Source organism: Carcharodon carcharias, chromosome 11, assembly GCF_017639515.1.
Source record: "Carcharodon carcharias isolate sCarCar2 chromosome 11, sCarCar2.pri, whole genome shotgun sequence".
NCBI lineage: Eukaryota > Metazoa > Chordata > Chondrichthyes > Lamniformes > Lamnidae > Carcharodon > Carcharodon carcharias.
In genome coordinates, this window is record NC_054477.1 from 74,643,325 (window position 1) to 74,670,684 (window position 27,360).

General features: G+C 40.5%; 1 protein-coding gene across 12 annotated transcripts in view; it reads right to left on the reverse strand.

Moving 5' to 3' along the window:
• Positions 1–27,360, reverse strand: part of LOC121283948 (mitogen-activated protein kinase kinase kinase kinase 4) — a 355,829-nt gene that overhangs the window by 68,857 nt on the left and 259,612 nt on the right. For 7 of the 12 annotated variants that reach the window (XM_041198749.1, XM_041198752.1, XM_041198755.1 and 4 more), the window contains 9 exons: positions 21,644–21,823; positions 10,591–10,752; positions 8,997–9,103; positions 7,595–7,746; positions 6,852–6,946; positions 6,321–6,329; positions 4,871–5,052; positions 2,621–2,744; positions 1,518–1,688 (listed from right to left, as the gene is read on the reverse strand). In XM_041198749.1, coding sequence (XP_041054683.1) covers positions 1,518–1,688; positions 2,621–2,744; positions 4,871–5,052; positions 6,321–6,329; positions 6,852–6,946; positions 7,595–7,746; positions 8,997–9,103; positions 10,591–10,752; positions 21,644–21,823 — 1,182 coding nt within the window. The remainder of the gene's footprint in view (positions 1–1,517; positions 1,689–2,620; positions 2,745–4,870; positions 5,053–6,320; positions 6,330–6,851; positions 6,947–7,594; positions 7,747–8,996; positions 9,104–10,590; positions 10,753–21,643; positions 21,824–27,360) is intronic. The other 5 variants (XM_041198757.1, XM_041198750.1, XM_041198758.1 and 2 more) reach the window with 5 other exon arrangements.

Consider the following 27,360-nt stretch of genomic DNA (forward strand, 5'->3'; position numbering starts at 1 on the left):
CAAGAACTCCCTTCCTAACTAACATTCTGTGAATGTACTTACAGCACATGGCCTGCAGTGATTCAAGAATGCGGCTCACCACCACTTTCTCAAGGGAAATTAGGGATGGGCAATAAATACTGGTCTAACCAAAGACGCCCAAAACTCATGAATAAAAAGAGAATCCCCCGTCATCAACATTCAGGGTATTATCATTGATGAGAAACAACTGGACCAGCCTCTACGTACTGTAGCTCCAACGTACTGTAGATCAGAGGCTGGGAATCATTTGGCTGGTAGCTCACCACCCCACTCTCCAAAGCCAGTCCACCATCTACAAGACACAAGTAAGGAGTGTGATGGAATACTCTCAAGAACACTCAAGAAGCTTGACACCATCCAGGATAAAGCAGCCTGCTTTATTGGTGCCCCTTCCACGACCTTAAGTATTCACTCCCTCCATTACCGACATACACTGGCATATAAGATGCCCTGCAACAACTCACCAAAGCTCCTTCAATAACATCTTTCAAACCCGCAACCTCTACTGTCAAGAACGAGGGAAACAGGTGCATGGGACCAGCACTACTTGCGAGTTCCCCTCCAAGTCACACACCATCCTGACTTGGAACTCCTTCATTGTTGCTGGGTCAAAATCCTGGAGCTCCCTTCCTAACAGCACTGTGGGTGTACCTACACCACATGGACAGTAATGGTTCAAAGCAGCGGCTCACCACCACATTGTCAAGGGAAATTAGGGATGGGCAACAAATGCTGACCTAGCCAGTGATGCCCACATCCTGTCAAAAAGTAAAAAAGAGTGGGGAAAGACAGGAGGTGGGGGCGGGGCAGGAAGGGAGAGCGGGCAAGAAAGGATCTGACAATGAATGGAAGGGAGGGAATGGAGAAAACTTTATATACTGTACGCACCTATTTGTCATTCTGCTGCTAAATAAAGTCTTGCTTAGTTTCCCCACTAAGATCTAGATGTACACATGAATAACATCAAAACATCAACTTCACAATTTTGAAGTGACAGACTTTGTCCACAATTGCACTACAGTTAATTGAAAATCTGCAGTCAGAGACTCTATAAATGGCAATGTGCCAATGAGTACCAATCGCATATATTGCTGGAATAGGATTTTTTAAAAAAACTTTTCTGGCTATATTTCATGCTCATGTCCTTATAAAGAATAAATTTAAACTTTAAAATCTAATTCAAAACTCTGAACATGTGGTCATCTGCATTTTAACTCAGAAGCAAAAACAATGTTTATGGCATAGTGAAAGTCTGTTCTACTAAAACAATTTTCTTTTTACAAATCAAACCTTTTAATATCCATTAACTGGCAAGTTTTGGAGTCAAAACATTCTACTCTAAGAGGATTTAGTGTTTTCTACTATAGCGGTGTAGAAGTGATACACAGCAAGAATTAAAGATGAAAAGCATTGAGATCGACTGGAGTGCTGTTGTGACTGACTAGTTTACAGGAGTGGTATGCCGGAACAGCAGCCGGCGATGGTGTCAAACATACCTCGTTAGTAGTAAGCTCGTCCTGGGGCAGCTGAGGGGACATGATGGGAGACTGCTGGCTGGTTGGGGAGGTGGAGGAATGGCTTTGCTGTATGAGATCTGGCAAGAGGTGAATGCGGGTTGCAAAGCCATTACTCTCATGGTGGCTGGCACGCTTTAATTCACCTGCGCTCTGTAGAAAAAACAGGCATACTTGTCTTGCTTAAGAGTTGCTTGAATACCTATCGCCCTAGCAGTTAATTGGCAGAAGAGTTAAAGCAGTAAAGTTGGACTTGTGCAGCTTTTATCTCTGCACAATGACTAGTTCTAACAAGCAATTAAATTTGGTATAATTTGACAAAATCACTTCAGTAGACAAACACTTCACATTACTCCAAGCAGAACAAACACTAGCTAGAATTTCAGCAGTGCTTTCAATAAAAAAATGCATGTTATCTACATTCTAAAGCTCTTTTCAGATGGAAGTTGAAGTTGTTGATTAGATTAGAAGCATTATAATGCTCACAGTAAAAGTGACAAATATTATAGCTTGATTTTGATGTGCTGTAGTGTAATGAATAATTTATATAACAAATAAAGTAATGGAATTTAAAATAGAATCTAATATGGAGAGTCAACATACCTCTCTCTTTCCATTTTTATGGAAGGGCAACAATGCTGCTCAATGGAGTTAAAATGCAAGTTACCTGACTACGGCTGCAAATACGAGGTTTTAGTTTAAAAAATATACAAGTCTGAGGTTAGAGTTGCATGAATGGTGTCTTACAGACAGGTTAGTTTAATTTAAGAACATTTTGAACTAGTGTCAGATTTTAGAAGTGAACATTATGCATCTCTATGATTTTTGTCTGCAGTCACTTCCTGTCCATCTAAACTCAAGTTATTAAATTTCACGATGGACATAGTAACGCATGCAAGACAACTGCAGTGAATTGAAGAAATCAAAATGTCCTTTGCACTAATTAATAAAAAAAAGGAAAACTAGACTCAAGAACTGAAATTCAAGTCAATTACTAAGCTATTAACATCAAGCATAGCAAAAAATGACACCGGGTAAATAAGTTAATGGAAGAGAGGCAGATTTTTCTGTCTGAAATACAGTACCTGTCGAACAATTAAAGTGCCATCTTTAGAGGGAGTAACAGAAGTTTCAGTCAGCAGCTCCAGATCATCATGAACTATCATTGTATTCACTGATTCAGTTTCTCCATTGCTCAGCTTTGAAGGCCTGATATAAAAAAAAATCACATGGATACTGTATGTAATCAGTTTTTGAGATCCAGAACCTTGGCTGAACATGATCCTTAAAATGGCTGAACCTATATCTGTGACCCCAGAACAAAATAAGCCACTTTGTAGCTTCAGGGAAACTCGTACCTCGTTATTTCTGAGAAGCCACTAATGATCACCTGGGGATTGCACAGCCCAACTTCAAAGAGAGCCGTAGAAAGGTAATTTGCATTTGATAATCCAAGCTTGCCAGCAGGAGACAGAGGGTTTGCTAAACCCAAAGACAAGCATTCCTTTTAACTAATAATGGCTGGGACGTTTAGCATTCTTTGAGACCCAGCCGAATTCCAGATGATGGATACACATCCTTTGAAGATCTGGAGGAGAGGTGGGGGTCACACGACCTCGGCCTCTGGCTTGTTGAACAAGTTATTATCTTGCTGAGCTCAATAGTTCAATCCGCTCTTTAACATCTGACTAGCAGCCACACAGAAAGGAACTCTGCCCAGGTTGAGCACCTGGCCCCATCTGCACTGCTTCTGTTGGAAGTTCAATGCCATCGCCTACAAAACTGCTTCATCTCTGTATGCCTATCTCATCTTGTGAATTCAACACCACCAGAAAAGTGAAGTCTACAACATTGGTTTTCAGCCCGCTGACCTCCGTGAAGGAATACCTCATTGGATTTGATTCTGGACTCTGGAACCCAGGTGAACCGATATTTATTTTCTCTGTGGCCTCTTTACAGTAAATCTATCTTGTCTCTATCTCACTCTTTACTGTCTGAGTGTGGGGGTGACATTGCAACCCTCCTCCTGCGTTTTGAACATGTGCAAATAAACTAATCCTTTGAGTTCATCTTATCTCAAGCTTGCTGTGGGGTTAAGAGAAACTTGGATCGCACAAAAACCAAGGGGTTGGGGAAATACACCACCACATATAAAAAGAGGGGAACAAATCAAAAACGCCTTCCAGTTTACAGACGGGTGGTGAGAGGAGAAATTAGTGTTTAAATTAACACCCCTCCTATCTGTAACACATCGTATTGTCATGGAAAGAGAAAATCACACTGAGCTGTGGTGGGCATCCAATTTTCATCAGAACTTCTTCAGGAGGACAAACAATGGCAAAATGGACAGACAGATGGCAAATGCAATTTAATGTGGTATGTGTCAGGTGATACATTTTGGGAAGAATAACATGGAGATGCAGTATTATCTAAATGTGACTATTTTGGGGGGGATGCAAGTGCAGTGGGGACCTGTAAGTACATATTCACAAATCTTTCAAGGATGTGGAATTGTGAAAGTGAAGTTAAAAGGTGGTTAAGTAATAATGTGGGGTACTCAGCTTTGTATATAGGGGTATTGAATACAAAAACAAGGAAATCATGCTAAACATTTATAAATCAATGGCTAGGCCTCAGCTGGTGTACCGTGTGCAACTCTGGGCACCACACTATATGTAAGACACCAAGGCCTTATAGAAGGTATAGAGGAAAATTACCAGGTGGATACCAGGGATGAGGGACTTCAGTTATGTGGAGAGACTGCAGGAACTGAGTTTGTTCTCCTTGGAGCAGAGAAAATCAAGGAGAGATCTAATAGAGGTATTAAACATTGTGGGGTTTTGATAGTTTCGCCTTACTGGTTCTGTTTCCTCTGGCATGTGAGTCAGTAAGCAGAGGTCAGAATAAAATAAAGGGCATAAGCAGCACAGTGAAAATGAGAAATTCTTCCACACAGAGGGTTGTTAAGATCTGGAATGTACTACCTGCAAGGGTGGTGGAAGCAGGTTACATGGGAAATTTCAAAAACTAATTGGGCACGTACTTCAAAGAATTCATTTGCAGAGTTTATGGGGAAAAGGCTGGGACATGGGACTAAATTGGACAGTTCTTTCAAAGAGCCAGCACAGGCCAATGGACTGAATAGCCTTTTTCTGTACTATAAAATGTTAGAATTCTGAATAATTTCCCACAACAGGCAATAAAGGGGGCTTAGCGACACTTAGAGTAACAACTGTGCCAAGTGTCATAGGAAATGGGTTGCAAGTGATCCCAATTCACACACGAGTAGCACAAATAAATTAGTTTCATCATTACTATTAATGAAGATTACATACACTGCCCTTGCATCATCTGACATAGGTCCGGTTTCATCCGTCCCTTCTTGTTCCAGATCCTCATCTTCCTCATCAGTAGTTCCTGATTCATCACTTGATGAAGAATAATCAGTAACTTTTTGAGGAGGTCGGACATCATCTACAGCTCGAAGCTCTTTAGCCAAGGCAGCAAGATCCTGAAACTAAGAAATTAGGTCACAGGTCAAGTATTTGGGCTCAGTGTTTAAAACGGATGCAAAACAATAACATAGCAAACAACAGCCTGTGAAATACTAAAGTTGCAAAATATCTTTCAAGCCATGAGCAATCCTAGCATCTCAAGTGACAACTAGGAACGTGGATATGGTTGGTGAGGTAAAATATCAAAATAAAAACATTTCTACTGATCTGACAGTTTAACATTTTCTATTAAATTAAGTAAGCAGTAAACTAGCTTGGAAATTGAAATCTAGAGGTGAAGCTTAAAGGGGAAGGGTCAAATGAAATAAGGGCATTCAGTCATAGGTATAAAAGTATGTTCAAATGAAACCCCATTTGATTTCAAGTTAAAACATTCTAAACAAAGATAGATCAGGCAAATGACTAAACAACATTGATTCTGAACTCAGGTTTAGATATATAAAGAAAAGGCCAAAGTTATTTCATTAAAAAGTCAAACCACAAATTGCAATGTTCAAAAAGATGCAAATTCCAATGAAACTAATTAAGTTTTAGGGAACAAGGAAATCAAAATTTACTTTTCAATGCTAAAAAGTGATTTGTAGAAATACATTCTTGATTTACATGAATTCTATCCCACAAGTCACCCAGCATACCATTAAAATAATATTAAGTATCTGACCGGACACAGCTTCATACCATTTTTGCTGCGAAAGAACGTTGATCATCATACTACTTTTGAAAATTTACCATCTTTTCCAACCCCTCCACCATTCCAAAAGTTACAACTCCCGAGTGATAATTTTTTATTGGTCTAAACACAATATCCCAAACCAAATAAAATTATAGGTTTCAATGCTAAAAAGGTGGACAATCTATTCTATTTATACAAAACATTTATATTTTCCATATTTCTACTTATTATAAAATAGTTTCATTGTATCTCTGCAACTTTAGTCCTGAATAAGAAGTCATCCTTGACAAACATAACAGCATCACATCCAACAGGAACCAAAATACTTGATGTTACATTTAGAGTTACAGGGTAGAGCACAATTGTTTTATACTGTAAATTGTTGAAAGTGTAATATTGTAATTACATTTATTGAAAAGAAAGAAACCAATTCACATAACACTAAAAATGCTCCAAGCACTCAGGATACATTATTGTTAAAAATAGGGACGTGAACACAAAAAAAACACACACATCACAGCTTTTAAACAGGAATAAATGCATGCAACTAAAAGCGCAAGCAAACAAAAGGAAGTCTGCTAAAATGGCATAGCTTACCACATCCCCCTACAACATTCAGCAACCCATGTGAGTGGTCATGTGATTGAGTCATGAGCCATCATTGGTCATACCAACAGGGTGAAAGGGAAAGAGAAAGAGAAGAAAAAAACCAACATAAACAAACATACACTTCTACCATATTATTTTTTTTTAAAGGAAATATATTTACTATTGCACTTACTACAATCTGTGATTAATAAAACTATATATGTAATGACCTGTGTAACCATCTGGAATCCTGCTTGAACAGACTGAGTTATGATTTTAGAAATCACTGAAGCAAAGATCAGTTTAATTTCGTAAATTGACTTTCAATGTCAAATTGGATCATGCAAACACATAAGGAGTTCAAAGAACTAGCTGTATATTAAATATAAATTTAATTGAAAAATTCAAATTTTACTGTACTTCATTGAACTTCATTGAAAGTTTGCTCAAGAAAGCGAACTTTTAAGTCAGTATGAGCTGCATTTTGGAAAACATGAAATGTAAATTTTCAAGAAAGTAAGCAAGCTTTAAGGAGCTTACAGCTGGTCTACTTGGCCTGAAGTCCTTTTTCTCCTCTGGTTTTTTGTTAAGATTTTCATGGCGTTGAGATGGTGAACCCTCAGACTTTGATGATGCTGTGAACAAAATAATCGGCTCATAAGCCTAAGTATTGAAGCACGAAAAGTCAAGATTTCCAAGTAAGCACATGAACACAGCACCGTAAATTCCAAACAGCTAAAGGGACAAAAATGCAGTTAACTAACTTTCTAATAGAATACATTAAAAATTATGTTGATTTATTAATTTGAGACTGGGCAATATCAATGTCACAATATGCAGTCAAGCTTTTTTTGATTTTTATCTTGAGTACTTGTATACATTTACTTCACAGACTGGATAGTGGCATTAATTTCATACAATCTATTGTGTGACACTAATTATCCTGTACATGGCATACATCTTGCTTGAAGGAGTAATTATTTTGAAAAGAACTTTTGTTTCCTTGACACGCAAATATTACATGATAGCAATGAGGGTATCTAAATATTAGATTACTTAAGGCCTCAGACATCTAAATGTTTTATTCCTAAAAATTAAAATTGCATTTCTCATGTTTGTGTGATTAAAACAAACCAGCTGAAAGCTATATCTACATTTATTTGGTGAACTTCCCATCCTCCTCTTCTTTCAAACCAACATGGTCTCCCAGGGAACCTGTTCTTCAAGGGGGCAATGAGCAAAGCAGTGAATATACTTAAATAATTCAAAAAGGAAAATCTCACATCGTAGCCTGTAGCGTTCACCAGAGCCAGTTTGAGAGCCAGGATGAGATCCTGGCTGCGAGCCAGAGTTGCTAGAGCCTGAGGAACTGCCACTGCCTGGTCTTGGTACAAGTTTCTCCACTCTCTCCCACAACAGTCTGGGCTCTATATTGCTAAAGAGGGAAAGCATTTAAATAAAGAACTTTCACTTTTCACAGCTGACCTGTGTAACAGAATGCACATTGATTAAATAGACACAAAGCAGTCACAGTTTTGGAATGCAATCTTTAGGTCAATTGGAGTGGAAAAGAAATGAAGGAAAAGCTCTGTGTATTTGAAACTGAAATGCTTAGATAGTTTGTTCTACGTAACAGCTAAAACTCTAAGGCAACACCTGCTGCCATAGCACTATTTATGCCAATTCAGACACTCCATGAATGGGGATCCCGAATACAGTATTTTATAAGACAGAAGCAAAATAGTGTGGATGCTGAAAATCTGAAATAAAAACAGAAAACACTGGAAATACTGAGGTCAGGTAGCATCTGAGGAAATTCCATTTAAGTGCCAAAGTCCTTTGTGTAGCATTGAAATGCAAAATGTCCAGATTCCTTAATATGCAGGTATTCTTTCTTCAAGACGTGATAAAAACAATATAAATTTATTTTTAAAATTTTCCTAGTTACATTTTTTTCTCATGCTGTAAATATATCTTTTCTCCTTAGGTCTCCCATGTTTTGGATGATGTGTGGGCAGTTTAAAACCATCACCCTGCGACTGGCTACCAGGAGTCATCCTGTGTTACCGCATTCCCCAGCAGCGGGTTGACACATGGCTAGACAGACTAGCCTCAGCAGACATCTTCTGAGCAAAATAAAATGTGCAAATGACATAGATGTTGCACACACTTATTTTCTGGGGGTTTTCCCTTTGAGGTAAAGTTGTTGATCCCAGTGAATACCTCCAATGTGCAACAAACATGGCTCTGACAACTTACTGTGAAGGGAATTAAAGGCATCAATGAAATCCTCTGTCTCTGTCAGCGTATACTAATGCTTCAGCATGCTAATTTTGTATTTTATCTCATTTCCTTGGGTCTGCAGCTTGGAATTAGCATTTTGTGACTTATTACCAGAATTATGAAATCCTTTCCTCAATTAACAGGTATCAGTAAAAATTGCAGGTTACCATCATAATATTAAGGTAATTTATTTAGAGCAACTCATTTTCTTTTTTTTTCAGAACAAAGTGGATGTTGGTTGCAGCACTGTGAGGCCTGCATTTTGCAAGTGTCTGATGAACAGCAAGGTTGCGTTTTACAAGGTTTGTGTCTGCTGTCTATAGGTAACTTTCTTCCCAAATTTGTTACTGCTTTATTAGGAATTAATTGCACATACTATCAAAAAATAACCAAGACCCAAACCTTGTGGAGCTTTTTGGACCACTCTGTCCACTTGGTTGATTACTGCCTTGTAATGGAGAATCCCGACGAGACAACACAGGGGATCTGGGTGTTGCTCTCACTGCAACCTTATCAATACAAAAATATCAGTTAGTTATTCATACTAGAAAAATGCTTTTAATTAAAAACATAAATAACTCTTGCCTTTAATATTTAGGAAAAGGGTTCCAAACTACATTTGGCAAAATGATAGTGATCACTGGTGGGAGGGACAGTATTGAGTAAGAGAAAGGGGGGACTAAACTAGAAAAAGATAACTAGTTAAAAATATAGATCCCTAAGTGAACCTTGTGTGGCATACAACAGCAACAGCAAAAAGGTACAAACAGGATGCCAGAAGAAATATGTAACTGAGGTCAGTTACATTATTCTTCAACAAAAATAATCTAGATTAAATTCTTGTTAACGTTCTCTCGTTCTTTTGCTATTGACATTAAAATTAAAACACAACTATATAATGTTACATATCCTTGTTTAACTGGAAACTAAACCATTATGAACTATTTTTGCCAGCACTACAGCCTACCATTTTCAATACGTTTTCACTCATTTCAAACTTTAAGATATTTTATTTCAAATGATGCTGGTTCAAGTAAATTCTGGTATGGTAGGAGATGGACAGTAAAATTAAGTTGCTTATCTATAGTCACCAAACACAATGGATCAGTTACTTACGAGCTGGCCAGACAATCAAATCCATTGCAAAATAAATATCACCATTGTTGCGCACCTACTACGGTTTGTCTGTCTGTCCATATGGAATCAGCATGAAAAATTTTCTCCATTCCCAATACCAAGATACTTTAATAGTAATGGAAAAATAATTCTAGCATTTGATGTTAAGTCAGTAATAGAAAAAATATGAAACCCACATCACTAAAATAATTTTTAAAAATTAAAAATGCTAACCCGAGAGACAAGAATACTGCAATTGGAATTGACATGCTTTATATTTATGATGAAATTCTGCCTCCATAAGAGACAAAAATAGGTAGCAGGGATTTATTTTATTAGTCCTTTACTAAGAAGAGGAATCTGCCTCGTCACTATTTAGCAATCAACACCTCTATCCTTTTATCCAATCCTTACCCTTAGAGACATCTTCCCACTTTCTGATCTACCCAGAGCCCTGCATATTTTCCCTTACTTTGTGTGAAAATCATCTTTCAATGTGTATAATTACAGGTGCAATGCCAAAATAATGCTACAATCTACTTTTAAGGATTGTCAGAAAATCAACTCAACATAAAATCCTACTTGCTACATAAAGCAGAAGTGGCCCTAACACTGAAGTGATTTTCAGATATTTTAAATAAAGTGGGACATCATTTTCATCCACTGTCCAATGGAGAGGCTAACTTTAATCAATAAGTGATTTTATTCGAACAAATAAACTTAAGACAGAAGATCATGGAGTTCTATAAATAACTTTAAATAGGATATGGAGGGAAACACTTGAATACAAATCGTTTGTCTGATGTATACAAATATATTATCCTCATACAATATAGTGTATGTAATACGCTTTATGTGCAGACTGCTTTTGATTCTGTACCTGTGACTCTGTGGGCCTGTGCAATGCAGCTGGATTGGATTCAGAACTTCCATTAGAAAATGATTCTGATCTAGAAGGCACTGGAGGCTCCGAAATTTTGCTATTCTGTTTTGACTGCGCTTGAGGTGAGCCCTGGTTACTCTTCTTGAATCTTTCATCAACCTGGATACAAGATTAAAATTCAGTTCATACGTTCCCAGAGAAAAACTGTTTCTATCAAATAGAAATGTCACGTTAAGAGTAATTAAGAATGCATAACTTCCCTGATGGCTCAGCATTTATCAAGTGTATTGCTCAGACACACAGATCTAGAAGGTCCCAGAGAAATTTGAGTTAGGTGCCCACAAAAGGCCAAGTGAGCTGTGAGGGAGAGACAGGGAGTCTGTAAAGTGATTATAAACCAGTTCAGTGATTGGATAAGGTGGTGGCAGATGGAATATAATGTGAGGAACTGTGAAATTATCCATTTTGATAAGGAGAATGGGAAAGCAGATTGTTTATTTTAAGAAAAGTGAGAGATGAATAAATGTTGGGGTAAGAAAAATTTGCATGTCATTGCGCACAAATCACTAAGTTCACATGCAGATACAATGAACAATTAGGAAGGCAAATGGTACGCTAGCTTTCACTGTAAGAGGGTTACAGTATTAGAGTACAGAAATCATGTTGCAATTATATAGGGCTTTGATGAGATCATACTAGGAGTATTCAGTTTTGGTCTCTATACTTGCCTTAGAGGGGGTGCAACAAAGGCCTATTAGGTTGATTCCTGGGATGAGAGGGCATCCTATAATGAGAAATTAAGTAGAATGGGCTTTCTTCTCTGGAGTTTAGAAGAATGAGAAGTGATCCCATTGAAATATATACACTTCTGAGAGGACTTGAAAAGGTAGAAACTGAGAGTTTGTTTCCTCTGCCAGGAATCTAGAATTAGGAGCCATAGTCTCAGGGTAAGGAGAAATTTCTTCAAAGAGGGTTGTGAATCTGTGGAATTTTCTATCCAAAGGGCTGTGGACGTTCAGTCATTGGGTATAATTAAGACCAAGATTGATATATTTTTGGCCATTCAAGGAATCAAGGGATATGGGGATAGGAGGGGAAAGTGGAGGTGGTGTAAAACTTCAGTCATAATCTTACTGAATGGTGCGGTAGGCTTAAGGGGAAAATGCTCTATACCCATTTCTCATGTTCTTAATAAGACAAGTGGTACAAGAACTGCAATTATTCTCAATGGAATGGGGGGGGGGGGTAAAAATCAAATAGAATTCCCTCGTATAATAGAGACCAAGGATTATAATGCCAGTAATTCACCAAGGTTCCTTAGACAGCTCCTTCCAAATCCATGACCACTACCACTTAGAGGGATAAGGGTAGCAGATAGATGGGAACACCACCTCCTGGAAGTTCCCCTCCAAGTCACTCACCATCCTGACTTGGAAATATATCGCCGTTCCTTCACTGTCGCTGGGTCAAAATCCTGGAACTCCCTAACAGTACTGTGGGTGTAGTACCTACACCACATGTACTGCAGCGGGTCAAGAAAGCAGTTCACCAACACCTTCTCAAGGGCAACTAGGGATGGGCAATAAATGCCAGCCCAGCCAGCATTTCCCACGTCCCGTGAATGAATTGAAAAAAAGTAACCGTAGCAGGTGACACCACATTAGTAAAGCTATGGCTTCCTTCTTGTAAAACATCAGAAACAACGGGCTAAAGCAGCACTACACAGTGCCACACCAACTGATTTCAACAAAGCTCTATAGCCCCACCACCTCCCTCGAGATTAGTAAATGAACAACACACACAAGGTGGCTTCATAAAAATCCTGTCCTTACAGTGCTGACCAGCATGTCAGTACAAGAGATGAGGCTGAAGTGCTTGCACATCTTCAGGCCAATTACGTCAAGTTCGCAACCCCATTAGACTTTCTCCTGAAATCCCCATCTTGGGTGCCAATATTCAGCCAAATCAGGGTCAATCCATTTTATAATAGGATGTGGCTAAGTGCACTGAACATGGCAAAAGGTTATGGGCCATGAAAACATGCCGACTGTCCAATTTCTGACCTGAACACAAAAGTAAACTATTCAGCTTGCCAAGCTACTTCAGTACAGCTACAAAACATAAGAAATAGGGGCAGGAGTAGGCTATTTTGACCCTCAAGCCTGCTCTGTCAGCCAATAAAATCATGGCTGATGTGATGTGGCCTTAACTCCACTTTCTTGCCTGTCCCCCCCCGACCCGTGACTCCCTTGTTAATCAAAAGTCTTTCTAGCTCAGCCTTGAATATGTTCAATGACCCAGCCTCCACTGCTCACTAGGAGAGAGCATTCCAAAGGTTAATGACCTTCAGAATAAAGTCCTCAGGCTGAGTAAATTGGGCCTATATTCTCTGGAGTTTAGAACAAAGAGGCAATTACATTGAAACATACAAGATTCTGAAGGGGCTTGATAGAGAGGATGCTGAGTGATTGTTTCTGCTGTTCTGGGAATCTAAAACACAGGGAAACAGTCTCAGGATAAGTAGCTTATCATTTAGGACCAAGACGAGGAGAAATTACTTCAATTAAAGGGTTGTGAATCTTTGGAATTATCTACCCCAGAGGATACTCCATTGTTAAATACATTTAAGGCTGGGATAGACAAATTTTTGATCTTTCAGCAAATCAAGGGATATGGGGAGCAGGTAGAAAAATGGAGTTGAAATCCAAGATCAGCCATGATCACAATGAATAGCGGAGCATCTCAATAAGCCATGTGGTCAACTCCTGCTCCTATTTCTTGCATTCTTAAATGCTTCGACCCCTTATTTTGATTACCCTATGAGGGGAAACATTCTCTCAACATCTACTTGGTAAAGGCCCCTCAGAATCTTACATGTTTTAAGAAGATCGCCTCTCATTCTTCTAAACTCCAATGCATATAGGCCCAAACTGCACTGCTCTTTTTCTGAAGACAATACCTTCATTCCCAGAATCACATTAGTGAATCTTCTCTGAAATCCCTCCAATATGTCCCTCTTTAAGTAAGGTGACCAAAACTACACACTGTATTCCAAGTGTGGTCTCACCAATGCCCCATACAGTTGTAGCAAGACTTCCCATCTTTTAAATTCCATCCTCATTGGAATAAAAGCCAACATTCTGTTTGCCATCTGAATTACTTGCTATACCATGCTGAGCTTTTGTGATTCATGTACAAGGACACCAAGGTCCTTCGGTGCTACAGCATTTTGCAGTGTCTCTTCATTTAAACAATACTCTGCTTTCTATTCTTTCTGCAAAAATGTCCACTCACTTAACCTATCTAAATCTCTTTGCAAACTTTTTGTAACCTCTTCACAATTTGCTTTCCTACGTATCTTTAGATCAGCAGCAAATTTGGCTACAATACAGTCAGACCCTCATCACAGACATTAATATAGGTTGCCAATAGTTAAGGCCCCAGCAGTGATCCCTGTAGCACTCCACTAGTTACAATTTGTCAAACTGAAAAAGACCTATTTATTGAGACTCTGTCTTTTGTTAGCTAGTCAGTTCTCTATCCATCCTAATATATCACCACCAACACCATACGCTCTTATCTTGCAAAGTAACCTTTTATGTGGCACCTTACCGAATGCCTTTTTGGAAATCCAAATACTCTATATCTACTGGTTCCCCTTTATCCACTCCTTTGGCTACATCCTCAAGGAACTCTTTAAAAAAAAAACTTTTGTCAAACACTATTTCCCTTTCATCAAACCATGGTGACTCTGCCCGATTGTATTATTAATTTTCTAAAAGTCTTGCTACAACCTCCTTGATTATGGATTCTAACATTTCCCCAAAGAGAGATATTAGGCTAATAGCTTCCTGCTTTCTGTCTCCTTCAGTTCTTGAACAGAGGTGCTGCATTTGCATTTTTCCAATCCGCTGGAACTTTAACAGAATCTAGGGAATTTTGGATGATTACAACCAATGCATCCACTCTCTCTGCAGCCACTTCCTTTTAAGATCCTACGGTACAGACCATCAGGTCCAGAGCACATGTCAGTCTTCATTGCTATTAGTATTCCCTTCTTCTCTAGTGATCATGCTTGTTCTAAGTTCCTCCCTCCCTTTTGCCTCTTGATTTTCAACTATGCTTGGGATACTTTGTTTTCTACCATAAAGACAGATACAAAATAATTGTTCAAAACCTCTGCCATTTCCTCATTTCCCATTATTAATTCTCCAGTCTCACCCTCTCATGGACCAATATTCACTTCAGCTACTTTTCCTTTTTGTATACTTAAAGAAATTTTTACTGTCTGTTTTTATATTTCTTGCTAGTTTTCTCTAGTACTTTGATTTCTCCCTCTATTATTCTTTTCATCATCCATTGATGGTTTCTAAAACTTTCCCAATCATCTGCTGTGCCACTAATCTTTACAGTATTGTAAGCCCTTTCTTTCAATTTGATATCACCTTTAACTTCTGTAGTTAGCCACACATGGAGCAAACTCAGAGTCTGATAGTTCTGAAGAAGAATCATACGCACTCAAAACATTAACTCTGTCTTCCTCTCCACTGATGCTGTCAGGCCTGCTGAGTTTTTCCAGTAATTTTTTTTGTTTCAGATTTCCAGCATCCGCAGTATTTTGCTTTTATTCTGATATTCTTTCTCCCTCAACGGAATATATCGTTGTTGACAGTTATGAAATATCTTAAATATCTGCCATTACTTATCCATTGTCTTACCTTTTAACCTATTTTCCAAGTCCACTTTAGCCAACTCTGTCTCCACATCCTTGTAATTACCTTTATTATTTAAGGCATTAGTTATGGACCCACATTTTTCCCTCTCAATGTGAATTTTTATCATGTTACGATCACTCTTGCCAAGAGGATCCTTTACTATGAGGTACTACACAATAGCCTGGCAGATTCCAGAATGTATTTTTCTAAAAAACTGTCCCGAATGCACTCTATGAACTCATCCTCCAGGCTACCATTACTAATTTGATCTGTCCAATCAATGTGAAGATTAAAATAGCCCACAATTATTGCAATACCTTTTTTACAAGTCCCCATTATTTCTTCATGTATACTCTGTCCTATTGCGTAGCTGTTAGGCAGCCTATAAACAACACCCACCAACGACTTCGTTCTTTTGCTCTTTCTTATTTCCACCTGAACTGATTCTACATCTTGATCTTCTGAACCAAAATCATTTCTCACTGCTATGCTATATAAACAGAGTACCTCATCTCCTTTACTGTCCCTTACTACATCTAGTGTAGAAAAGCTTAGGTTTAATAATTAGTTTGTAGTTTGGTTGTGGCAACGATCAAATAATCAAAAATATATCAATTAATTCAGCGTGATATTTTGCTGAATTACAGTCAATATGGGAACTAGGTGGTCACATGACTAGGCTCCTGTTAAAATTATGTAAAGTAAAACAACTGCAAGATTCCAAATAATTAGTCAGAACTAACTTAATCTTTTTAACTTCTACTATTGTAAACATGTAACCATTTTTGGCTTTGTAAGTTTAGTTGAGTTCTGTAATCAGTTTACGTAGCTATATGGTTTTTGTGACTTTTATTCTTTTTGAACCTGTAATGCATTAGGCTGTATCCTGTAACTGCATTTTGTCACCTTAGTCATCTCTAGGCACCGATTTTTATATGCATTTATGAAGACTTTATGTAACCTCTAACTGTAATTTCTGTAATACTATGCACTACTCTGTACTCCTTTACTATATTTTAATTAACTTATACAAAGCACAGGCAGATAAAAATTCTACAAGACATCTAGACATCAATTAACTATTTGGGCTACCGAGCCTAAATGTTAATCAGTAGTGTTAGACACCACACTCTCTTATCTCGAATAAGCAAACACCGAAACTAAAAGCAAACACAAACTAAGGCATCCACCCTCACGCCTTCTCCTCCCTCCCAGAAACATGATAGGGTCCCCCTTGTCCTCACTTATCACCCCACCAGCCTCCGCATTCAAAGGATCATCCTCCGCCATTTCCGCCAACTCCAGCATGATGCCACCACCAAACACATCTTCCCTTCACCCCCCCTATCGGCATTCCGTAGGGATCGCTCCCTCCAGGACACCCTGGTCCACTCCTCCATCACCCCCTACTCCTCAACCCCCTCCTATGGCACCACCCCATGCCCACGCAAAAGATGTAACACCTGCCCCTTCACTTCCTCTCTCCTCACCGTCTAAGGGCCCAAACACTCTTTTCAAGTGAAGCAGCATTTCACTTGCATTTCTCCCAACTTAGTCTACTACATTTGTTGCTCCCAATGTGGTCTCCTCTACATTGGAGAGACCAAACGTAAACTGGGCGACTGCTTTGCAGAACACCTGTGGTCTGTCCGCAAGAATGACCCAAACCTCCCTGTCGCTTGCCATTTTAACACTCCACCCTGCTCTCTTGCCCACATGTCTGTCCTTGGCTTGCTGCATTGTTCCAGTGAAGCCCAACGCAAACTGGAGGAACAACACCTCATCTTCCGACTAGGCACTTTACAGCCTTCCGGACTGAATATTGAATTCAACAACTTTAGGTCTTGAGCTCCCCCCTCCATGCCCACCCCCTTTCTGTTTCCCCCTTCCTTTTGTTTTTTTCCAATAAATTATATAGATTTTTCCTTTCCCACCTATTTCCATTATTTTTAAATATTTTTAAATCTTTTATGCTCTCCCCACCCCCACTAGAGCTATACCTTGAGTACCCTACCATCCATTCTTAATTAGCACATTCGTTTAGATAATATCACCAACTTTAACACCTATGTGTTCTTTTGTCCTGTTGTTTGTGACATCTTTTGATGATCTGCTTCTATCACTGCTTGTTTGTCCCTACAACCACACCAACCCCCTCCACTTCTCTCTCTCTCTCATCACCCCACCCCCCCCACACCTTAAACCAGCTTATATTTCAACTCTTTCTTGGACTCGAACTCAAGTTCTGTCAAAGGGTCATGAGGACTCGAAACGTCAACTCTTTTCTTCTCCGCCGATGTTGCCAGACCTGCTGAGTTTTTCCAGGTAATTCTGTTTTTGTTTTGGATTTCCAGCATCTGCAGTTTTTTTGTTTTTACAAACTAAGGCTCATTATCTGAGTGGGAAGTCACAAAACTTAATAAGGCAATAGGACAATCTATCATGAGAGAAACAGTCCTATGTATAATTAATAGATGATCATCCAACACCTAAACGAAATTAATCATGCACTGACCAAACCAATCTGAAGCCAAAAACAGGCCGAATTATGCATGGGTTGTAGTTTGGAAACAGTTGAAAAGCACCAGCTTTGAGTTATCAGGCACACTGAATTTGAAGACTGATTTCCAGCTGGAGCAAAAGTTCACAACACTCGAGAGGCAGAAAGAGAGAAGACTACGTGTCGCCTCGCACCCTATCCCAAATCGAGAAGCAAGAACTATGTTAGGCCAAAACAATCGCTGCCTAACTTATTAAGTATCACTTTTGTGGCTTAATAAATTTTTCCTGAGTTACATCACTAGATTGATTATTCAGGCAATAGGAGACAGAGTCTCAAAATAACAAATTAATATTAAGTGGATTTGGAGATTAACACCCCCAAAAACTTCCGCTCTATTCTTTTTAACTCCAAGCACTTGAATGGCTTCCTGCACCACAGTGCCGTGGTCAGTCTACTCGTCCTCCCTGCAGTCCTTGCTGTCATCCACACAAACTGCAAGAATTTGAATCTGTTGGACATTGCAAGGCTGAGGCTCCTCCAGTGCAACCTCTGGATCCCCATATCTGCTTCCCTTTTAGTCACATCCTCCTCTCCATGACCACAGACCAAATTTGAAGTACCTAGCTTAAGGGGTGTAACTGCCTCCCGGATCAAAGACTCTAGCTAACTTTCCCTCTCCCTGATGCATGTCCGAAGCTCAGACCCCAGCTCATCAACTCTGAGCCAAAGTTCCTCGAGCTGAAGACACTTACTATAGATATATGGGTCATTCAGGTGTACACGAGCTCCCACATGCTACAGCTGAAACACATAACCTGCCCTGCCATCTTTTACCATATTTTATTTAACTAATTACATTTAGAAATATCACTCAGCAATTATCTGTAGTTACTCAAGTGGGTTTACTTATATTTCTCCAGCAGCTGTTTGAAACACACCAACCACTCACCTATGTGCTCAGCTAAATAATGCCTCCAGGCTTCAGCTCTCATGTTGCGCTACTGGTCTCCAGCTCTCTCTCTCGACCCTGTCCTCCTACGTAAAGGTCAGAACAGTATCTCCTCCCTCTGCACCAAATTGCCTCACATGCCAAATTCCCAAGCTCAGACTCAGTCTCAAGTTGCACTCAGTGATGTGCTATCTTCATGCTTGTGATGATACTGGTGAGGATTGCTTAGGTACGTCCTATCCACAAAAAAAACAACTGGATAAATCTAACTGAGCTAATTACTGGGCTTTTAATCTTCTCACAATTGGTAAAGTGATGGAAGGAGTCATCAACAGTGCTGACAAGTGACATTTGTTCACAAATAACAGGCTCACCCACCTAATTTGGACAGAAATTAACATTCACACTGATACTGGATCAAACTTTAGGAGTTTCCTACTTAACAGGGGCATGGGACCACTATCATCACAAAGACTGTAGTGGTTCAAAGAGAAGGGGCATTGTACCTTCTAAGGATAACTAGGAATAGACTATGAATGCAACTTGCCAGTGTCATCCGCATCGCAAGAATAAGTATTTTTAAAATATCATTGCATGAGTTCCTCAGCCCAACCACCTTCAGCTGCTTCATCAATGACCTTCTCTTCAAAATAAGGTTAGAAGTGGGGACCTTCACTGAATAATGCACAGTGTTCAATATCATTAGAAATTCCTCAGCTGCTGAAGCAGTCCATGCCTGCATGCAGCAAGACAAGATTCATGCTGAGGCTGATAAGTGGCAAGTAATATGCATGTGACACAACTGCCAGGAAACGACCATCTCTAACAGGAGAATCTAACTATCTCCCCTTGATGCTTAATGGCATTACCATCACTGAATCCCCTACCATCAATCTTGGGAAGTTGCCAACGACCAGAAACTTAACTGGAATAACCACATAAATATTCTGGCTACAACAGCAGGTCAGAGGCTGGGAATTCCGCAGTGAGTAACTCAACGGACCCACCCAAAGCATGTCCACCATCTATAAGGAAAAGTCAGGAGTGAGATGGATACTCCCGACTTGCCTGGATGACTGCAACACTCAAGAATCTCAACACCCTTCAGGACAAAGCAGCCTACTTGATCAGCACCCCACCTTAACAATGGAGCTCCAACATCAGCACACCGCGTCTGCAGTGTTCATCTTCTACAAGATGCACTGCAGCAACTTGCCAAGGCTTCTACAGCACCTTACAAACCTGTGACCTCCAATACCTAGAACAACAAGGGCAGCAGATGCATGGGAACACCACAACCTGCAAATCCCCTTCGAACTCATAGGCCATCCTGACTTGGGAGTATATTGCAGTTTTCACTGTCACTGGGCAAAAAATCTGGAACTCCTTACCTACAGTACTATGGATGAACCTACGCTCAATGAACTGCAGCAGTTCAAGGCGGCCGCTTACTGCCACCTGCTCAAGGGCAATTCGGGGTGGGCAACAAATGCTGACCTTGCTCACATGCCATGAACAAATAAAAACCTTGGTAGTAGTGGCTGTGAAAACCCACCACAATCGAGAGTCAATATTTTTAAAAAAGAAATAGAAGGGCGGTGGGGGGGGGGGGGCGGTGAGGAGATGCGGGGTGGAAAGAGGAAAAAACTGGCAAGGACAAAACCTTCACATGGCATCAAACTGCTCAGCAGAATCCCTAATCTATGCCACGGTGATTTCAGACAAGGAATTGGCAGGGTTACCCCAATTGGCTTCAGCATTTCTGATGTAGAGAGGAGTGGGAACTAAGGAAAAAATAAGGAAGAGTCTGGCTCCTGATCAATCTCCAATGGTTTAAGCTGAAAGTACACACAACAGAGAGCTGTGATAGTCTCCTATTTGAAGGGACTGCTGACTCTCAATTTCTGGAGAGAAAAATCCACTGGGCAGGTTTCTGAGAGCAGCTGATGCATGGGAACACCCCAACCTGCAAGTTCCTGATGAAGTATAAAATAGAAAAACTTCCATTAATATAGTGCCTTTCATGGCCCCAGAACATCGCAAAGTGCTTTACAGGCAATGAAGTACTTTTTTTTTTAATGTGTAGTTACTGTTGTGATGTAGAAAATACAGCAGCCACTTTTTATACAGCAATCTCCCTCAAACAGCAATGTGACAATGAACAGATCATCTGTTTTTGTGATGCTGATTGAGGTATAAATATTTGCCAGGGCACCATAGATAATTCCCCTCCTCTTCTTCAAGATAGTGCCATGGGCTTTTTTATGTACACATGAGAAGGCAGCTAAGGCTTTGGTTCAACATCTCATCTCAAAGATGGTAGCACTGGAGCGCCAACCTACATTTGTGTGTTTAAATCTAATCCCAGAGGTGAGTGTGTTGAACCAGCTGAGCCATGGCTCACATCAATATCCCAAATTGAGCAGGCAATTTCAAAAGGAAAAAAGTAAAAAGAAAAAGCGTTGGATGGAACTGGAAAGGGGGAATTAATAATTCTTGTAAATACAGGTAAATTTTGGAGTTGTTTTGAAGAATTATTTTCAAAACAACATATTATCTTTCATCTAAAACTTAAATCTTAACATTTTTTCCATTAATCCAGGTTTCAGCAAATTCTTGATAAATTAATATCTATCAGCTTACAGAATAGGACTGTATGATCAGGAACTCACCGATTAGCCTAAGAATTTATACTTCCTTATTGTTAACAGGGTTTACAGTTGTACTTTATTCTAAATAGAGAAGTGGAAGGTAATTGAGTTAAATAATAGCAAAAAGCTAACAGCAACTGTAAAGTCCAAAGTGAGTAAAAATTAACTGTTTAAATTCCTTTATCCCAGCGTACCTTTGTGACAAACATCTGATGAACGTCACTTCTCTTACCTCTCTACTCCTATCTGTTGCTTCAAAGTGGGGTTTAGGCTCTGGTGCATGGTAAGGTTTATTCCTTTCTTGCTGCCTGTGGTCATGTTGGAGGGACAGAAGGTAAGCTTGCTCCTGCTGTAACTGGCGCTGCAATCTCTCAGCCTGTCGTTGCTCTTCCATTTCACGCCATTTGTACTCCTTTAAGAACATGGTTCATATAATTATATTTTATAACTTACAATCAAGCTTGCAATATGAACAGCATGACAAGTTCCATTAAAATAGCACATAATTAAGTCTTCCTAGTGGCTGAAGCATCACATTAGGCAATTTATATATCTAAAAGGCACCTAAAGCATAATTTACAACAAATGTGAATGTGTAGCTGGTTTGCAGAAAATATTCTAAGCGTCAGCCGAAGTTGCAATCTCCAACCTTGTGGCATCACACTAGCAATTAGCTCTGAATCAGAAAATTCATATCAAACATCCAAAAAATGGTGAGAACTCAGGGCACACATCAATAACTAAGTGTCATTTATGACAAGTTAATGTAAGTACAGTAGTTGTATTTCAAATCAGGGAGATCACAGTAAATTCCTGAGTAATGTATCTAAATTTGTTGATGATACAAAAGCTAGGTGGGAATATAAGCTGTGAGGGGGACACAGAGGCTACAAAGTGATTTAGGCAGGTTAGGTGTGTGAGTAACAAGGTGGCAGATCAAATATAACGTTGGGAAGTAGGTGGTTATTTACTTTGGTAGTGACAACAGAAAAGCAAATTTTTTTTTTAAAAGGCATGAAGATTGTAAATATTCATGTTCACAGGGACTTGGGTGCACTTGTACAAGGAATACATAAACTTAGCATGCGGGTACAGCAAAAAATTAGGAAGGCAAATGGCACGTTGGCCTTAATTGCAAGGGAATTGGAGCACAGAATCAATCACAGAATTGTTACAGTACAGGGGGATAATCAGCCCACTGTGTCTGCACTGACTCTGCAAATGAACAATATAGAGATATGCTTTAGAGGATGGGCATTATAAAAAAGGATAAAGTTGGCAGGGTCAACCTGGAACTCCCTCGTGTGAAGGCGGGCCGCAGGTCACATCTGACGTCTGGAAGTTCTTACCAACTGGTCTCAGTTTTGGAGGTCCAAATGCAAACTAGCTGCACTTGGATGAATGTTGTCGGGCTACAGGTTGATAGCCAAACACAATTTTAGGCGAGAGAGAGAGAGAGCACCAGTTAGGGTAGCCTTCCTTCTTCAGCTTGATCCCCAACAAGACTGCCTTCAAAACCAGCAGGTTCAAAACTTAAGTTGTTTTCTCTCTGCCACGAGATTTTCAGCAAGTTACAAGCCTTTGTTTTTCTTCAGTTTTTTCTCCATCAATTAAAGTTCAAAACAAACAACCAGATCTTCCTGAAGTACCATAAAGGTCAGGTGATTTCTTGGAAGAGGTCTGCTGTTGACAGCTCCAAACTGAACTTATGACCTTTTAAAAAAAAAAATCCCAGGTCAGCAGCCAAATGCCAAGTCCTTCCATTTTGTAAAGGAAAAATTCAATCTTGAGAAATAGGATTCCAACAGTGCCAATCAAGTGGGCTGCTTTGTCCAAGATGTTGTCAAGCTTCTTGAGTGTTGCTGGAGCTGCACTCATCCAGGCAAGTGGGGGGTATACCAGTACACTCCTGACTTGTACCATGTAGATGGGAGACAGGCTTTGGGGAGTCAGGAGGTGAGTTACTCACTGCAGGAGCCTCTGACCTGATCTTGTAGCCACAGTATTTATATGGCTAGTCCAGTTGAGTTTCTGGTCATTGGTAAGCCCCAGGATTTTGATAGTGGGGGATTCAGAGATGGTAATGCCATTGAACATCAAAGGGCGATGGTTAGATTCTCTCTTGTTGGAGATGGTCATTGCCTGGTACTTGTGTGGCTTGAATGTTACTTGCCACTTGTCAGCCTAAACCTAGATATTGTCCAGGTCTTGCTCCATTTCGACATCGACTGCTCTCAGAAGTCACGAATAGTGTTGAACAATGTGCAACCATCAGCAAAGATCCCTGCTTCTGACCTTATGATGGAAGGAAGGTCATTGATGAAGCAGCTGAAGATGGTTGAGCCTAGGGCACTACCTTGGGGAACTCCTGCAGTGATGTCCTGGAACTAAGATGATTGATCTCCAACAACCACAACCAACTTTCTTTGTGCTAGGTATGATTCCAACCAATGCAGAGTTCCCCCAACCCCCCCCCCCCCCCCCCCCCCCCCCCCCCCCCCCCCATTCCCATTGACTCATTTTGCTAGAGCTCTGTGATGCCACACTTTGTCAAAAGCCACCTTGATGTCAAGGGCAATCACTCTCATCTGACCTTTGGAGTTCAACTTTTTTGTCCATGTTTGAACCAAGGCTGTAATGAGGTCAGGAACAGTGTGACCTGGGCAGAACACAAACTGAGAGTCAATGAGCAGGTTATTGGTTAGCAAGTGCCGCCTGAGAACACTGTTGATGATCCCTTCCATCAATTTACTGATGATCGAGAGTAGACTGAAGGGGCGGTAATTGGCCGGGGTGCATTTGTCCTGCTTTTTGTGTAGAGGACATACCTGGGCAATTTTTCACATTGCTGGGTAGATGTCAGTGTTGTAGCTATATTGGAACAGCTTGGCTAGGGGTGCAGCAAGTTCTGGAGCATGTCTTCAGTATTACTGCCGGAATATTGCCAGGGCCCATAGCCTTTGCAGTATCAATTGCCTTCAGCCATTTCTTGATATCGTGTGGAGTAACTGAATTGGCTGAAGACTAGTGTCAGTGATGCTGGGGAGCTCTGGAGGAGGCTGAGATGGATCAACTACTCAACACTTTTAGCTGAAGATGGTTGCAAATGCTTCAGCCTTATCCTTTACACTGATGTGCTGGGCTTCCCAATCATTGAGGATGGGGATATTTGTGGAGCACCCTCCTTCAGTTAGTTGTTTATTTGTGCCCACCATTCGTAACTGGATGTGGCAGGACTGAAGAGCTTAGTTTTGATCCGTTGGTTGTGGAATCGCTTAGCTCAGTCTATCATTTGCTGCTTATGCTGTTTGGCACACAAGTAGTCCTGTGCGGTAGCACCACCAGGTTGACAGCTCATTTTTAGGTATGCCTGGTGCTGCTCCTGACATGCCCTCCTGCACTCTTCATTGAACGAGGATTGATCCCCTGACTTGGTGATGTTACAATTGGGATGGGAGGGGTGCGCAGTCTCTCTAGCCCCACTACTCCACAGGTCACACCATTAGTTCAGATGCTTAGTTCACTCACCAAAATGGCCAATTATTTACCTTTGCTACTTAGAACCAGAATAAAAGTGACTTTAATCAGGCTTTTTCAATAGACTCAGAATGGTTGATTTATTGTGAAACAAAACATTTTTTTTCCCAAGCAAGTTGCAAGAACTGGTTAACACACAATTTGTAATCACTTTTAAAATTCACCAACACACACACGCACAAACAAACAAAGGGCAAACAAATAGGGTCTCTGCAGAGATAGGCAGTCGAAGAAAAAAATCTTTATAAAAAGGGTAAAGTTCACAGGGTTTTGGCACTGTCGATCTGCTGCTCCCTCATGCCTGGAGGTTCTCACTAATGGAGCTTCGCATGGAGGTGTGTAGACTAGATCAATCTTATCTGTCTCAGCCTCTTGGGTTTCCAAATACAGACGAGTTCTCCTGAGATGAGGATTTCTAGCTGGGTACTGATAACCACATTGTGTTTCCAGCAAGGCAGCGGGTGGGCAAGCTGGGCAGCTTTTCCCCTTCTCAGTTCATTCCCAACTGAGCTCAAAACAAGAAGTTCAAAACATAAAACTATTCCATTAGGTGATTTCTAGTAAATCACTTGGTCTTTGCCTTTAAAACAGTTTTTTTCTCTATCAAAGTGTTTGCAGCTCAAATAAACAAATAGCTCTCCTCCACAATTGCCATGCTGGTCATTTAGCTAACATCATGTGATTTCTTAAAAAAGCCCTGCTTGCCTAAAATCGAAGGTGAACTTATGACCTCTTAAAAAAAAAACCCGGTTAGTTTCCAAGTGTCCAAATAATGCCAAGTCCTTCCAAATTTTAAGAGAAAATATAGTTCTTGTAGCTATGGTCCTAATAGTGGTAATGCTAGATAGGGGGATATGCCAGGCCATGAGGTTACACATTGTGGTTGAATACAATTCTGTTGCTGCTGATGGCCCAGAGCACCTCATGACTGTCCCAGTTTTGAGTTGCTAGATCTGTTCGAAATCTAACCCACTTAGCATGATGGTAGTGCCATACAACACGATGAAGGGTGTCCTCAATGTGAAGGTGGGGGTTTGCCTCCACGAGGACTGTGTGGTGGTCAATCCTACTGATACTGTCATGGACAGATGCATCTGCGGCTGGCAGGTTGGTGAGGATGAGGTCAAGTATATTTTTCCCTTCTGTTGGTTTCCTCACCACCTGCCGCAGACCCAGTCTGATAGCTTTGTCCTTTAGGACTTGGCCAGCTCCATCTGTAGTGGTGCTACTGAGCCACTCTTGGTGATGGACATTAAATCCCTCACCCATAGTACATTCTGCACCCTTGTCATCCTTAGTGCTCAACATGGAGAGCAGCTATTTCATTAGTTGAGGTGGGAGTTGGGGGGGGCAGGGTACGTGGTAATCAGGAGGAGGTTTCCTTGCCCATGTTTGACCTGATGCTATGAGACTTTATGGGGTCCAGAGTCAATGTTGAGGACTCCCAGGGCAACTCCCTCCCAACTATATATCATTGTGCTGCCACCTCTGCTGGGTCTGCCCTGCTGTTGGGACAGGACATACCCAGGTATGGTGATGGTGGTGGCTGGGGCATTATCTGTCAGGTATGATTCAATAAGTGTAACTATGTTACACTTTTGCTTGACTAGTCTGACTTGTCTAATTTTGACAGAAGCTCTCAAATGTTAGTAAGGAGAACTTTACAAGGTTGACAGGGCTGGGCTGACTGTAGTCTTTTCCTGTGCCTAAGTCGATGCTGGGTGGTCCACCCGGTTTCATTCCTCACCCAACCTTCTGTAGTGGTTTGATACAACTGAGTGGTTTGCTAGGCCATTTCAGAGGGCAGTTAAGAGTCAACCACATTGCTGTGGATCTGCAGTCACATGTAGGCCAGTCCAGGTAAGGGTGGCAGATTTCCTTCTCTAAACGACATTAGTGAACTGGATGGGTTTCTCAGCAATCGACAATGGTTTCATGGCCATCATTAGACTTTTAATTCCAGATTTTTATTGAATTCACATTCCACCATCTGCCGTGGTGAATTTTGAACCTAGATCAGTACCCTGGGGTATTGATGAGACTGTGACTTTGTCAGCTTGTCCCATTGTGGGATTGTTCTCCGGAAGACCGACCGTTGGTACACTGTCTTGAAAACAAATGTTTTCCGTAGTTTGTATGGATGGCTACCTCATGTTTTGTCATTGCTGGAGGACAATACCACTACACCACTATCCACCCGAGTGCCCAAGTGACTATTACTTTTGTCCCAAATTATTGTTTCTAGAAGCCTCCCCACCACCAAAGTTAAAGTGATCGGTCTGTAGTTGCTGGGTTTATCTTTACAATTTTTTTTGAACAAGGCTGTAGCATTTGCAATTCTTGAGTCCTTTAGCAGCACCCCTTAGTCTAAGATGATTGGAAAGTTAAGAAGTAAGGGAATAAAGAAGTCAT